The 15,938-nt window shown below is 44.4% G+C and overlaps 1 protein-coding gene across 3 annotated transcripts in view; it reads right to left on the bottom strand.

Moving 5' to 3' along the window:
- LOC141069428 (S-adenosyl-L-methionine-dependent tRNA 4-demethylwyosine synthase TYW1-like) overlaps positions 1-15,938 on the bottom strand; it is a 452,148-nt gene that overhangs the window by 408,398 nt on the left and 27,812 nt on the right. For all 3 annotated transcript variants that reach the window (XM_073558957.1, XM_073558955.1, XM_073558956.1), the window contains exons 3-4: positions 12,617-12,751; positions 11,692-11,793 (exon numbers count right to left, since the gene is read on the bottom strand). In XM_073558957.1, the coding sequence (XP_073415058.1) occupies positions 11,692-11,793; positions 12,617-12,751 (237 nt within the window). The remainder of the gene's footprint in view (positions 1-11,691; positions 11,794-12,616; positions 12,752-15,938) is intronic.

The raw sequence follows: 15,938 nt of genomic DNA, 5'->3' as shown, positions 1-15,938 counted from the left end.
GTAGTAGAACAATCCTTGAAATTTTTTGTGGTGGTAGGAAGGAGAGGCAGAGAAAAGAACAGCAGACCTTACACTGATTTTAAAGTATTTACCATTCACGGTGCTACCTCATGTCTTCCAGGTAGTATCACTAAGATGATTCAAATGTTTTTTTTATTTAAACCACCGAGCCCCCCCCAATACACTCCAGCCATAGCATGTAAGCCAAAAACAAACACAATGAACCTGAGAACCATGCCATCAGTTGTGGAACCCTATAAACAGTCACATGACATTAAGTACAGAAATTAGCCAGAAATTTACATTAAACATCTAAAAAAAATTATAAACAAAAATCTGCTATTCTAATAGCTATCATAAAGGGCCATCTCCAAGCCATTAATGCTGCAGTCTTCTCGACAAATGAAGGTGTAGTCTAGCACTGTTTATATAATCCAAATTAATTGAAGCAAAGATTTTTTTTTTTTTTTTTTTAATCACAGGCACAGAAGCTTCCCATCAAAACAGGTCAAGTCAGGTTATAAACAATGTAAATGCTAATGTGTCATCCAATTCACTGGCACTTGGCAACTTTCAGGCCATAAAAATTCAAAAATGCGAAGCTAAATCAATTTGGCTGCAGACGGCTGATATGTAGGTCAGGTAAGATTGCTCCGAAGCAGAACCGCCACCAGTAAATGCTGACACATCACAGTCATAAAATAGTTTAGCAGTTGACAAAAATGCCTAGAGCTAAAAATTCCTATAGATATCCTTAGCATTTTGTATAGGGCATCAACCAAAGTACCTACTAGGCACCAGGGCTGTTGGGCAAACACGTCACTTCCGTCCGTAGTATGAATGCAGAAAGACTTTGCCAAGTAATACCTTATTACTGTATGTAGCAAGCCATTAGAAAACCTAAACAGTAGGCAGATGGAACCATTTGTGGGCTACTATAAGCAGAGGGACACCCACATACTGTGTTATGGCTGTCATTACTGGAGGGCTCTTTTTTGTACGGCAGTATGTGTGAAGCAAGAGCACGTTTCTGGTTGGCACGGTTCTCCTTGGGGGTTACAAATAATGTCAGGGCACTAAATGTTTTGAATCACTGTTTTTTGTTGGGTGCAATGTGAGCAACACTGATTACCATCATGGACACAGTCGAAAAATTTCTAATGTGCCATTTGTTGCAGTAATTTCTGGCAATGGCGCAGTCTGGTCACGATGTGGGCAGTACCATTTTTTTTTTTTTTTTGTAAATTCTTTATTTTGAAATTTTACACATCACCATTAAAACCAACACCAGTTCACAGGTACAGTTGGCGAAATGTTAAGCAAGGGTTGGTTTAAGGCGAAAAGGAAGGAAAAAATGAGGGAAAAATAGGTAGGGGAGAAAAGGGAAAAAGAAAGGGAAAGGGAAAAAGGGTACACATACATATACATAATCAACAACATTAACATCAACATCATGTGGTTGACAACAGAAGCACAATCATTAAATGGGTGCACTTTGGGAAATAACACATCGCACTACATTACAATTGGGCTATCTAGTTTGGGGAGTGAGGCTAAGAGCCCCAGAACAGAAGCCGTCTAATTCAGTTAAACTTGAGAAACTCTAAAATGCCTTTAAAGAGGATTGTCTTCTAAATACCTATTCCAAGGGGCCCAAGTTAACACATAAGCTCTATGATTATAAATTTCCCAGCTAGACAGCTCCTCTAAGCGAGAGATCTGATTTATTTTGGTATACCATTCTCCCAACGTGGGAGGAGCTACATCCTTCCAATGGACAGCTATCAACTGTCTCGCCGCACTCAACATCAGTGGAAGAAGCCCATGTTTTTTTGGTAAAAAATCTTTAGACGGGCATGAAAGGAGAGCCTCCGTGGCTCTAAGATCAACCTTTATTAGTTTTAATTTTTTGAGAACTAGTTCAACTCCCTCCCAAAAAACCCGCAGTCTAGGGCAGTCCCAGAAAATATGTGAATGATGTCCTCTAGAATTGAGGCATCGCCAACATTCATCATTATCCGCGAGGCCTAACTGGAATAATTTAGCTGGAGTTAAATGCCACCTAGTTAATATTTTATAAGAATTCTCCTGCAGAAGTACACATCTAGAAAAACCCCGAGCATTTGACAGCATTTTAGATATTTGGTCTTCTGTAAACGTGGTATTAAGTTCCATTTCCCAAGAGTGTATAAACGAGGGTTTAGAGTGTACAGTCGGAGAGATGAGATGCGAGTAAATGCGAGATATAATTTTTAGCCGTGAGGATGGAAGTTTAACCATAATATCTAACCAGGACCAATTAGATTTAGACGGGAATCTCCGTCTAAACTGTAAAAGTGTACGTCTGATGTGTTGTTTTAGGAGAAAATTTGTTGGTTGAGTCGACACTCCCTGTGGCCAAGACCCCTCCCGCAAGATGCTATTACCATGAAAACTATTCAACGTTTCTCTAGGGAGGTTGGACCATAAATTGTATGGGTCTTGAAAATCTAGCTCTAACAAATAGGGAATTGAGCCGATCGGTGTCAATATTGAGGGGAAGGTATCTTCCGGGAACTCTCCCTTTACCAATCTTTTAATACGCAACGTAGTTGTAGTTACGTCATCCAACCTAAGAGAGGCCGGCGGCTTAGCCTTAGTCCAAAGATACGGCAAACCCCTCGGGCCCAATAAAGCCCAGTCAACACTATCCCCCTCCTCCCTTCCAGCACAGGACACCACCTTTAACCATCTACTGAGATGAATAGCCTTATAGTATAAAAGAAGGTCTGGGACCCCCAATCCTCCAGAAGAGATAGGGCGAGAAAGAAACTTATATGGCAACCTAGCCCTTTTAGATTTCCAAATAAATTTTCCAATAAGGGATTTTAATGTTCCAAAAAATGTCAGGGGAATCCGAATCGGAACCATGTTCATGGTATATAGTATAATAGGCATTATATATGCCTTAAACACATTAATACGACCCATCCAGGATAAAGTGGGTAGGCTATACTTCTGCATCAGGCTTTTGACCTTTTGAATTAAAGGAATGTAGTTATTGTGGAATAGGTTGGCGGGATCTCTAGTTATCGTTATTCCCAAATATCTAATAGAATTAGTAGCCCAAGAAAATGGAATCTGCGTACGAATAGTGGAGGTCCGAGAGTGAGGGAGACCAACGCTTAGCACTTCAGATTTTGACAAATTAATTTTGAAATTAGAAAGGAGACCAAAATGATGAAAGGCTTGAAGGATAATTGGGAATGCCCGGGATGGATTGGAGATAAGGAAAAGCAGATCATCTGCGAAAGCTAGAGTTTTAAGTGACCTTCGACCCACCGACAACCCCTCTATACGTTGGTCTTGTCTGATGCTTTGTATCAAAGTTTCTACGACTAAAATGAACAAAGATGGCGACAAGGGACAACCCTGTCTAGTCCCGTTATTAATCCCAAAACTATCTGACAGGGTGCCGTTAACTCTGACTTTGGCCGTCGGTTGGGAATAAAGAGAGAGGACTGCTGTTATATATTGAGGGGGGAAGCCAAACCTAATCATTACTTGATCCATGAACCTCCAGCTCACTCTGTCGAAAACCTTCTCAGCATCCGTCGACAGATGCATCAAAGGTATACCCCGAGTCTTAGCAAACATTATAGACTGAATGACTTTAGTAGAATTATCCTTCCCTTCCTCTTACAAAACCTACTTGATCTGCATGAATTAGCTTAGGTAAGAAATTACTTAATCTGCCCGCTAATATTTTAGCCCACATCTTAATATCTGCATTAAGCAGTGATATTGGTCTGTAGCTAGCGCACAGGTTGGGGTCTTTACCCTCCTTAGGGAGGACTGTAATGTATGCCTCTAAGGATTGCCTAGGGGGGAGCTGGCCTTCCAAATAGGAATTAAACAAAGACACTAGGCGAGGTAACAATGGTTTTATAAACTTTTTGGGCAGTACCATTTTTAAGACTACAATCGTTTTTGCCAAATATTTCTGCAGTACAGAGAGAGCTCTACATAGAGCAGAGACCAGAGAAGAAATGGTGGCAGCTAGTGAACACAGTTTGTGGCAAGGCCTGGGAGAGTTTGTGTAGAGATGGTGAGGAAAGTGAGGAATCCGTTGTTTGGACAGCAAACTCTGCCCAATGGCAGACGCTGATTGTTATGCCATAAGAGCCCTAAATCCAAGTCACATGACCCCCGGGACACTGATGATCAGAGCTTGATTGGATTGTCATTTGCATAATTGATCCGCTTTTCTAAGATGGCAAAAAAAAAAAAGAAAAACAGAACACTAGTCTGCACCAAGCCTTAGGGCTCATGCAGACGTTCATGCAAATCGGTGCAATAGACTGCAATGCATAGACTGGCCATGGCTCTCCTGACTCAAGAATTAGAGTTTCATAATTCTAGGAGGTCATCACGCTCAGGTTGAGAAACCAGTGGCTAGTCAGTACTTGGACGGATCTCCATGGATGTCTGCATAAGCCCCAAGGGCAGTAAGTCTCTAGCCTCACCTTATGACTAGAGTTGAGCGAATTTTTAAATATTCGGTTAGGATTACAAACAGTGAATATTGAGTTTGTAATATTTGCGGAACACAGCCGAACATCATTGGAGTCAATGGGTGTAGGGATGAATGAATATGTTCGAAATCGTTAAACAAATTTGGCACAAACGGGGTACCAATATGACACGAATATGGCAAATTCAGATTTGGCGATCATTTTCGAAAATATTCGCTCAACTCTACTTATGATCGCACGACTGATAACTTAGCCCATCATTCCTCTTATGGTCATATCACAATTTAGTACAAAGTAAATCACAAGACATTGTCAAACAGTAGATCTACACCTAATTATAAAAGTGACATTATACTATAGACTGGCCCAGGAACCAAAGTATAATCTGAGCTCTGTTTCCTTAAAACTTGCACTTACAAAAGGTGGAGAGAAAAAATAAAACAGCACTGCTGACTTGCATGTGTCTCGTCAGACAACCTGGCAATGACATTTCAGCATGTCAGCAAAGAACAGAGACAAGCACTCATCTGTCAACCTATTTCATAGTAAGAAGATTAACGAAACTGAAGCTAGAAAGTATTTATTATTTTAAGGGGAGCGGTGAGCAAACTTTGTAGAAAATAATAGTCCGAAGACATTTTCTAAGCACTCTTACCATCTGGTAAACAAGAATCTCAATTCTAAACACTCGTAACTAACCCTTCAAAACTAGCATTTTCCCAAGAGTGTGTTTGGGTGAATGTGCACTGGAATTTATCAAAACGGCTATATGTCACTAGGGGAGAAATTTACTGTCCGCCATCCATTAATATCAGTTGACTGGCAGAGATTTTAGAAGCAATCATCCAATCGCTATGTCATCGTCATTATAAAATGAGGTGGCTTACCTGAAAATTTTGATGAGGATTTGGCTTTAAGTAGCACTCCAGCATCAATTTGGCACATACAATAATCACAAAAAGTTAGGAATATTTGGCTTTGGGGCAAAATTTGTGGAAAACATAAAAAAGTTCTGAGCCCTCCACACAGCAACTCAGCTGATCCCATATGTTTTCATTTTAGGTTTCAGATTCAGGTCTGGGGAAAGTGCAGGCCCTCCATTTGAGGTACTCCAGTCTCCAGAAGGAGTTTCCTTCAAAGGACACCGGTGCGTAAAAATCGGACAGTACTCGCATGGTCCGAGTGCTGTGCGATATTTTTCTTGAACCCATCGGCTTGCATAGGCTGAGTCTCGGTGACAATCACAGCATGCTGTGATTTTACACACACTGAACACGCCCGAGAAAATAAACTATCATGACTGCGACCGCGGTCCAGCCGGCGCCTCCACATCGACCAACCATGCCAACATGGGGCGAGCGTCCCAGGTGGGGACGGAATGTGGACCCACTGGACCGCATAGAGTAACCTGAACCTACCCAGACTAGGGAAGGGCAGCGAGCAGGATCTGTGGCAGCTGAGCATGTGGACGAGGTGGCAGAACGACATGACACCGCACAACTTCAGGTATAAGACAAAGTTTACTCAAAGACAGACATAGTACAGGAACGAAACAAAGATGCTAGGCTCCCGGTTCTGCACATCAGGGAAGGGTACACATCTCAGGATAACAGACGAAGGCAGGAGAACATAACGGGTTGATGCAGTCCAGGGTTGTCTGGCACGGGCATACTAGGGCGGCCTCTCTCTCAGGCGTAGCAAAGGCTCACCAAGAGAACATCAGACACCGAAGTCAGACAGACTTCAGACGATGGCAGAGGTCATCATGGGTTGATGCAGTCCAGGGTCATCTGGCATGGGCATATCAGGATGACGTCACTCTCAGGCCTCAGGCATAGAACTGGCTCAGCAGAACACCAGACACCGACCCAGGGCAAACGTCAGACGATGGCAAGGGTCATCACGGGTTGATGCAGTCCAGGGTCATCTGGCATGGGCATACATCAGACACCGATCCAGGACAGACGTCATCACAGGGTACACCTGAGGGAACTGGCGGAACACCGGGACACAGGCAGGACAGGAACTCCGGCATGACAACACAGGTCATCGGCTGGTTAGATCCAGGTAGAGCCGTCACCGGGAAACAAGGCTGGAGACTCTCCAGGACCACAGGCGGTACTGACTCTGGAACACAGGCTGGTCCACCAGGACGATGCACCAGACATCTGGACACAGGCTGGACCACCAAGACCATGGACCAGACATCTGGACACAGGCAGGACGACCGGGAACATGGACTGGGCATCGGGACAACAGGTCACAGGCAGACATCTGGACATCAGGCGGACATCAGGACATCAGGTCTCAATCAGTACATCTGGGCACCAGGTGGACATCAGGTCTCAGGCAGGACATCATGACTCGGATCTCAGACAGAACACCAGCACACTGGTTTCGGACGCCAGACATCTGGCAACGATCGACAGGCTGCGGACATCAGCTCCGGACATCAGGCCGCAGTCATCAGGCGCCGGACCTCTGGCAGCGATCGGCAGGCTCCGGACATCGGGTAGGGAAGAATAGGATCCGGACATCTGGCGGAGGACATCAGGCACAGCACATCTGGAAGTGGTCATCAGACACGGGACCGCGGTCATCAAACTCCGGATAAGAGGTCACAGCCATCGGGCTCTGGATATCTGGCAGCGACCTAAAAAGTAACCCAAGTTGTCTGGTGCAAGCCCGGCCGGGTTGGACTGTAACCGGCCGGGGATTGCAACGAATAACAAGCTGAGCACAGAGTAGCAGAAACTCAGTGGGCAGACCAGGCTCCTACTTCCAAGATGAACCCAGGTTAGATCACGGAAAGTCAGGTAGCAAAGAGTCTCAGTCACTAGGCACAGGATTTGAGACACAAAGGACCTCAGGAACATAACAGAGGACACAGTTCAGACAGGGTCAGGTATAGGAGCAGATCCAGGAAACAAGACACAGCAGGAAACAGGTACAAGGCAAGACTCCAAACATTAACACAGGAACCAGGATATTCTGCCTCCTGGAGGGCAGACAGGAATAAGGGCCAGGATATTCTGCCTCCTGGAGGGCAGACAGGAACAAGAGCTAGGATATTCTGCCTCCTGGAGGGCAGCAAGACAGGCATCAGCTCACCTTGAACTACAGGCAAGCAGGACAGGTGCTGACACCACACAGACATACAGAGATATAAGGCGATCAAACAGGACAGGACAAGGGGCATCAGCTCTCCCAGAGCCGAACGCAATCAGAGCAGGAGATTAACACACAAACACACATGGCTAGGTTCAGGAACTCAATGCGAAGCTATGGCAACGCCCCACAGGGCAGGGAACTTTTATATAGGAGCTGCCTCACAGCGATAGGCTGGAGCAGCAATTGTAGCACACACCCATTCCTCATAAAAGCATGGAGGTGTGGACGCGTGCACCCTAAGCTCAGCCACTAATCAGCAATGCAAAGGACACCTGGCAAGAGCGGCAAGCCTGAACACACGTGGTAAGCCATGCAGAGTGCAGCGGCCATAAAAACCCACGGATAGCTTTCCACAGCGGCAGCCAGGGACCACACAAGCGGGTGGTCATGCAGTGCAGTGGAGCCACACACATGTACGGCTACACAGTGGAGCAGGGAACTGAGCAGCATCCATAGAGGTAACAGACAACAGTATCCCTGCTAATTAGGGGAAAAGGCGCAAAGGGTTAATGCAGACACATGCAGAGTAACGCCGGGGAAACAAGGTACAAACGTACCGGCGTAACAAACGCTGATGTGAGCTGCCCCATTGATTAACACTGGGCCGAGTGCTAAGCAATGTTTTCTCGCATAGCACTTGGCCGTATTCTACGGTAGTGTGACGCCGGCCTTATTCAAGTAGTAGGGGCTTGTCACAGTACCATTTTAAGCGTAGACTTGTTCTGTATGACCAGACACGCCTGCCCACACCACGACCACCAAAGGGTCGTCCGGTAACAACAGTGGCTGATGCATAGCGCTCTCCTTGACATCTGCAACACTGTTGGTGCCCATCAATTCTTCTGTGCGTTTATAGACTTATCATTGAACAGCACCAAGACCCACTGGTCCCTCATACAGCATAAATTCAAGACGATGATGCCTGTGCCTAGTGGTGTAGCCAGGTAACCTTGCCTGTCATCTATTACACAGAAAAAAATGGTTTTGAATGGTCCCACGTAACACTTGGGTGCCTCTCACCTCCCTTAAATGTGCCTGGAGTTGTGTGGCATTCATCATCTGGTTCAAAAGGGCATTGTTCACAATGAAGCAGTCATCAGATGTTGCCAAAGGACATCCACTTCTCTGCTATTCTGTGACTCTTCCAGTCTCTCTGTATCTCTGTTACAACCTGCTGATGACCGAAACACTAGCTCAATGGCCACTCCTGTCTGAGAACATCCTGCTTGAAGCCTCGACATGGCGAGGTACTGTTCACCAGTTCTTAGGTGTCATCTTGGTATCATGTTAAAATGTGAACAGCATGATAAGGACTGTTTAACAACAAATCGAATTGAACCCCAAAATGTACTGGGCGATTCATGGAACCTTGCAAGAGAACAGCAAGTTGTGCAAAAAGTACTGAAACATTGAATAGCTGGACAGAATTAACAAAAATGTTTAGAGAGGGTGACATTAAGTTTACCTGAAAAGGTTAGGGTACTCTTACACTTAGTGACACACCAACGATCCAGACAACGATACGACCTGGTAAGGATCGCTGGTGTGTCGCTAAATGGTCGCTAGTAAGCTGTCAAACAGGCAGATTTACCCAAGGAAGCAGCAATCATCCAGCGATCCTTATAACGACCTTGGCGGTCGTTAGGACCTTGTCAAACAGCAGCGATTCTTACGACTCCCGCCTGCGTCCATGATTTTTTGAGTCGCTAACGAGGTCACTCGTCGGTGTCGAACACAGCGATGCATGCTGGACAGCGGGTCACAAGCGATCAAAGCGGCCCAGGACATTCGAGCACGATCAGCGACATCGCAGCGGGGGCCTGGTCACTGCTAAGTGTCACACGTAACGAGATCGCTGGTGAGGTCGCTGTTGCGTCACAAAATCAGTGACACTTCTGCGATCTCGCTAGAGATCTGGCTATGTGAGAAGGGGCCTTTAGAGAGCATTTTAGGATCTTCCAGAAATTTCACCTGAAAGCCAAATATCCCAAACTTTTTGTGAGTAGTGTATAATGCCTTAGTAACAATATTCCAACCCAGTAGCATCCACACATTTTGAACCCCTTCAATATGACAGCTGTGTCTTGTCATCTTTAGTCTGACTACAAGACCAAAACATGCTCTCGGATGTAGACAAGAAGTCCATCTTTAACTTCATGTGAACTACAAGACGTCTTCCCCCATCAGATCCCTCCTTCCAGCTCTCGGACCCCTCACTAACCACTCCGCTAGGTCTTTGTCCTGGCATGTCCTGCAGTGCAGCTGAAAATATTCAAATTATTCCATCAAAAGGTCAAAATAAAAAAAAAACGTCTGTTGTCCATTACAACTAATCTGCGTGACTATTTACCAACTAGTCATTTCTTAAAAATGAGAAGTACGCTGTGACTGGTTATGCATCATGGGACAGCAGATCAATGTCACCAATCACTGGCTGTCATTATGAACAAGGGCAATGTGAATGTAAAGAGACAAATCAAGGCCAACAGGAGAAAAAAAAAAGAAGCAACATTGCATCAAGAAAGCAAACAGGAGGGAGATCAACTAAACAGGTTTACATAAGGCATATACAGAAGGACCTACATTATTCTTTAACCCCTTACTGCTAGAGGCAGTTTTAACCTTCCTGACAGGGCCCCATATTTCAATTATAACATGTTCCTTTATGTGGTAGTAACTCTGGAAAGCGCCTACATATCCCAGCGATTACCAGATTGTACTTGGTGGTAAATTTAACAAAGTCCAAAGGATTTGCGATGATTTATATCTGAACCTTTGCAAAGCTAAAAAAATAAACCTTTTCAACCTCTTAATATTTAGTTCTACTGCATACTGCACAAAATCGTTAAGAAATAACCTGTACTGCATGTCTACCTAATGTGAGAAGCATTTTACCAACTACTAGGGATTTTAAGTAACAGCTTATTTTAAAGAGTACACCTCTCAAAACTACTCAAAACCGCATTCAGGAATTTTTCTTTTTATCCCTTCAGGTGCTTTACAGGCATGAACACAAACCGAAATGAGAGGGGAGCCCGCCCCAAACCTGGCAGATGAAGGCTGTGTTTTACAGCCAGGACCTGACAAACACAGGTGAAGCGGAGCTCCGTCCGCGACTGCTAACCCTGTTAAATGATGCTGTCAAGCTCTGACAGCAGCATTTAACACTTGTCGGCATGCAGGGCATCATTCCATCCATCTATCAGCATGGCTGACATGACCGTGTGTTGCCGATGGGTTGCTTTGACAGTTGGGGTTCTATTGAAGACCCCTGTCATTACACAGTTCCTTTGAAACCCCATAAAATCTGAAGAAGGAAAAAAAAAAAAACACACACACACACGGGGTACTGACAAGTTTAGAAAAGTCAAATGAAACTGTAACAATCAATCAACATTGTCTCATCTCGCAAAAAGTAAGCCTCTACACAGCTCCAGCGACAGAAAAATTAAGATGCTACAAGTCTCAAAGAAGCGATAATCCCCCTCCCACCACCACAATATTTTATTTTTGAAAACTTCTGGAGGATTTTTTTCCCACTGCTAAAGTAAAAAGATTAAAAAAAATGCACAGGTTTGGTATTGTCGTAATTGTATTGAGGAGCAGAATCATATTGCATCGTTACCACAAACCGTACACCGCAAAAAATTCTTGAAAAAAAAGCAATGTCAAAATTGAAGGTTGTGTTTCTTTTCCCCACAATTTCTCCCTACTTGGAATTTTTTTCCCGCTTTCCAGTAACATGAGTAGTGTCAATCGAAAGTACAACTCATCCCGCAAAAAACATGCTCTCGCATGTCTATGTGGACAGAAAAATTAAGAGTTATGGTCTGGGAAGAGCGGGAGGAAAAAGAAAACACAAAAATGGAAATTGGCCCTGTCGTGAAGGTCTTAACACTAGCATAGAATAAAAACACACTACAATGCTGCGTTGTGGCAGCGCTTCTAAATGTTACAATGCCAAAATGGAGTGGTGGGATAGGATTTCATTTACATTTGCACTCACCTCTTCGACCAGATGGTCATCTGGATCATACTCCCTCATGTTTATAATCTCTACAGAAATGCCCAGAGAAGCAACTTCTTCAGCAAGAGCGGCAGCAAAGCCCTAAAAACAAATGTATCACAATATGTAACATTTTAACTGCAGGTTTAAAGAGGATCTCCAATCATTTAGTCATTAGCGATGAGTGAAGGAGTGCGGGGATAACGTCTTATCCACAAGCACACCCAAGATACTCCGATAACACAAAATCATGCATGGATAAGACGTCATCTGTGCATTTCACTCATCACAATTAGTCATGTATAGGTTAAAAAGGTAAATCACTGAGTAGTAAAAGTGGCGCACTTCTACAACAAAAGGAAAAAAAAAAAAGAAAAAAGGCATTTTACAAAACACGCTGGAATTGTGGACTCACCGGCTACAGCACTTCCACAATGGACATCAAGTTGACGGCGCTGTTCCAGAGATGTCGGCACTGGCTCTCCCGGGGCTCACATGGCATAACATCACTGTGGCCAATGAGTGCTGGCTTCGAGTTCACCTCTCCTACAGGCAAATCAAGACATCTGACTGCTCGCTTACCTCCTATGGATGTCAATTACATCTGAAGGAGAGACGAGTGAATACAGCACTCACTGGCCGCAGTCATGTTATGTCACGCAAGCCCTGAAAGAGCCAGTGCTGACAACTGGAACGGCGCCCGCAACATAAGAGTATAGGTGTTATTTTACTAGTGGGAAACTGGAATAGGCAAGGGGTTGTCAGAGTAGTGAACAACCACTTTAAGGATTCATTTATCAAGTCACACTGACAGATTGGAATAGCACAGGATCCATGTTTAAAGTGGTAAGACACTTGATTGTATAGCCCCCACCCAAAAAAGTTTGTGTAACACAGACCAGGCATTTGGCAACCTTTAACCTACCTTGGCAGTACCAGTCTGAGAGCCATAGAAAATCTTAACACCTGAAACAAAGACTTCTTTTTCCTTATTAAAAGTGTTGCTTTTTATTGTTGTGCTTGTTAGAGGAGGAAACCCATTCTGAGACGATGTTTCTTCCTGATGAGGAAACAAAAAAAAAAAAAGTTTCCTGGGTCAGTATAATTTACCATTATTAATATAATACATATTTATAGTTAATATTCATGGGCTAGTCCTATCCTAAGCAATGAATATTAGACCAATGGTGGTCCGACTTTCGTCACCCCCACTAATCAGTTGTTTGTTGGGGCTGTGGATTTCTCTCATTCTTTTGAGCAGGACATAGCTACAATATTACACACAAACACTAAGAAAAAAAGAGAATAATGTGAAGTTTGGAGTTATGCAAGCAATGAAGAGGCTGCAGAGCTTGCCCGAGCCACCCAGCACCTTGACCAGTGGGGGGTGCTGACAAGTGGACCAAAGCTGATCAAATATTGATGGCCCGCAGTAATGAGGGGGAAAAAAAAAACAAACAAAAAAAAAACCACAGAGCCCATTTTAATCCCTTCAATTGTAAGGAAGATAGATTGTTCAGTATTGACAGAAAACTTAACTCTAATTGAAAGCAGGAGAAAATAAACTGTGGTCTTTAAAGTTGTTCTGTGGGTACGTCACCCACCAGGACTTAGGACGGAGTCACACTACAGTAGAATACGGACGACTGCTATGAGAGAAAACGTGGCATAGCTTTCGGCCCAGCGTTAATATATGGGGTAGCTCACATCTTCGTTTATTTTCTCAAGCGTATTCAGCGTGCGTGTAAAATCGCAGCATGCTGCAATTGTCAGACTCAGTCAAGACTCGACAATGCAAGCCTAGGGGTGCATGGGGGGGGGGGGGAAATAAATTTAAAAAAAAAATTCACAGCACTCAGACCATGCGAGTGCTGTCCGATTTTTACGCACCAGTGTCCTTTGAAAAGCAGGCAATTCATGTGCAGTAAAATCACTCTGACATGTTAGAACAGGATATATACACATAGAATAAATAGTTAAGTGTCAGTGACACATACACACATGTACAGTGGGTACGGAAAGTATTCAGACCCCTTTAAATTTTTCACTGTTTCATTGCAGTCATTTGGTAAATTCAAAAAAGTTCATTGTTTTCTCATTTATATACACTCTGCACCCCATCTTTACTGAAAAAAAAAAACCAAAAAAAAAAACAAAATGTAGAAGATTTTGCAAATTTGTTAAAAAAGAAAAACTGAAATATCACATTGTCATCAAGCATTCAGACCCTTTGCTCAGTATTGAGTAGAAGCACCCTTTTGAGCTAGTACAGACATGAGTCATCTTGAGAATGATGCACCAAGTTTTTTTCACACCTGGGTTTGGGGGTCCTCTCCCATTCTTCCTTGCAGATCCCCTCCAGTTCCCTCAGGTTGGATGGTGAACGTTGGTGGGCAGCCATTTTCAGGTTCCTCCAGAGATACTCAATGGGGTTTAGGTCAGGGCTCTGGCTGGGCCAGTCAAGAATGGTCACAGAGTTGTTCCAAAGCCACTCCTTTGTTATTTTAGCTGTGTTCGTAGGGTCATTGTCTTGTAGGAAGGTGAACCTTCGGCCAAGTCTGAGGTCCAGAGCACTCTGGAAGAGTATTGGGCAGGTGATGAGCAGTGCCTGGTTTTCTCCACACATACCACTTTGAATTATCACCAAAAAGGTCTATCTTCGTCTCAGACCAGAGAATCTTATTTCTCAGTCTGAGTCCTTCATGTGATTTTTAGCAAACTCTATGCGGGATTTCAAATGTCTTGCACTGAAGAGAAGCTTCCGTCGGGCCACTCTGCCATAAAGGCCCGACTGGTGGAGGGCTGCCGTGATAGTTGACTTTGTGGAACTTTCTCCCATCTCCCTACTGCATTTCTGGAGCTCAGCCACAGTGATCTTAGGGTTCTTCTTTACCTCTCGCACCAAGGCCCTTCTCCCACGATTGCTCGGTTTGGCTGGACGGCCAGGTCTAGGAATACTTCTGGTGGTCCCAAACTTCTTCCATTTAAGGATTATGAAGGCCACTGTGCTCTTAGGAACCTTGAGTACTGCAGAAATTCTTTTGTAACCTGGGCCAGATGTGTTCCTTGCCACAATTTTGTCTCTGAGCTCCTTGGCCAGTTCCTTTGACCTCATGATTCTCATTTGGTCTGACATGCACTGTGAGCTGTGAGGTCTTATATAGACAGGTGTGTGTCTTTACAAACCAAGTCCTATCAGTTTAATTAAACACAGTTGGACTCCAATGAAATGAACGAAAGAGTAGAACGATCTCAAGGAAATGGACAGCATGTGACTTAAATATGAGTGTCTGAGCACAGGGTCTGAATACTTATGACAATGTGATATTTCGGTTTTTCTTTTCTAATAAATTTGCAAAAATTTCTACATTTCTGGATTTTTTCCCGTTCAAGATAGGGTGCAGAGTGTACATTAATGAGAAAAAAAAAATGAACTTTTTTGAATTTAGCAAATGGCTGCAATGAAACAGTGAAAAATTTAAAAAGGGTCTGAATACTTTCTGTACCCACACCGTATTTTTCGCTTTATAAGACGTACCCCAAATTTTGAGGAGAAAAATAAGAAAAAAATATTGTTTTTAAATAAAATGGTGGTGCTTCTTATAATCCATGCGTCTTATTGCTTACCGGGGGTGGTGGCTGTGATGGAAGAGGCAAGAGTGGGGTGATGCTGCAGGAAGGGCTGAGGGGGTGCTCCGATGTGCAGCGCTCTGCCAGGGGAGAGCTTGTGCTACTGCCAGGGGGAGGGGGGCGCTTGTGCAGCTGGAGGTGCTGTGGGTGTCTCCGAGTGCCCAGCGGTGTCTCCGGGTGCCCAGCCCAGGGCTCTGCCAACATTTTGCAACAGGCCAGAGCCCCGGGACACTTTCATGGTTCCTTCTGTGTGATGGGACTCTGGCAATATGGCACATTTGTGGCCTGCTGGAGGTCATTTTGCAGGGCTCTGTCAGTGCTCCTGTTCCTCCTTGCACAAAGGCTGAAGTAGCGGTCCTGCTGCTGGGTTGTTGCCCTCCTACGGCCCCCTCCAGATCTCCTGGTGTACTGGCCTGTCTCCTGGTAGCGCCTCCAGCCTCTGGACACTAGGCTGACAGACACAGCAAACCTTCTTGCCACAGCTCGCATTGATGTGCCATCCTGGATGAGCTGCACTACTTGAGCCACTTGTGTGGGTTGTAGAGTCCGTCTCATGCTACCACGAGTGTGAAAGCACAACCGACATTCAAAAGTGATCAAATCAGCTAGAAAGCAAA

This window comes from Dendrobates tinctorius, unplaced genomic scaffold, assembly GCF_039654945.1.
Source record: "Dendrobates tinctorius isolate UK_male_01 unplaced genomic scaffold, ASM3965494v1 ptg000263l, whole genome shotgun sequence".
Taxonomy (NCBI): Eukaryota; Metazoa; Chordata; class Amphibia; order Anura; family Dendrobatidae; genus Dendrobates; species Dendrobates tinctorius.
The sequence above is the reverse complement of the archived record's forward strand: the minus strand, read 5'-3'. Positions and strand labels throughout refer to the sequence as shown.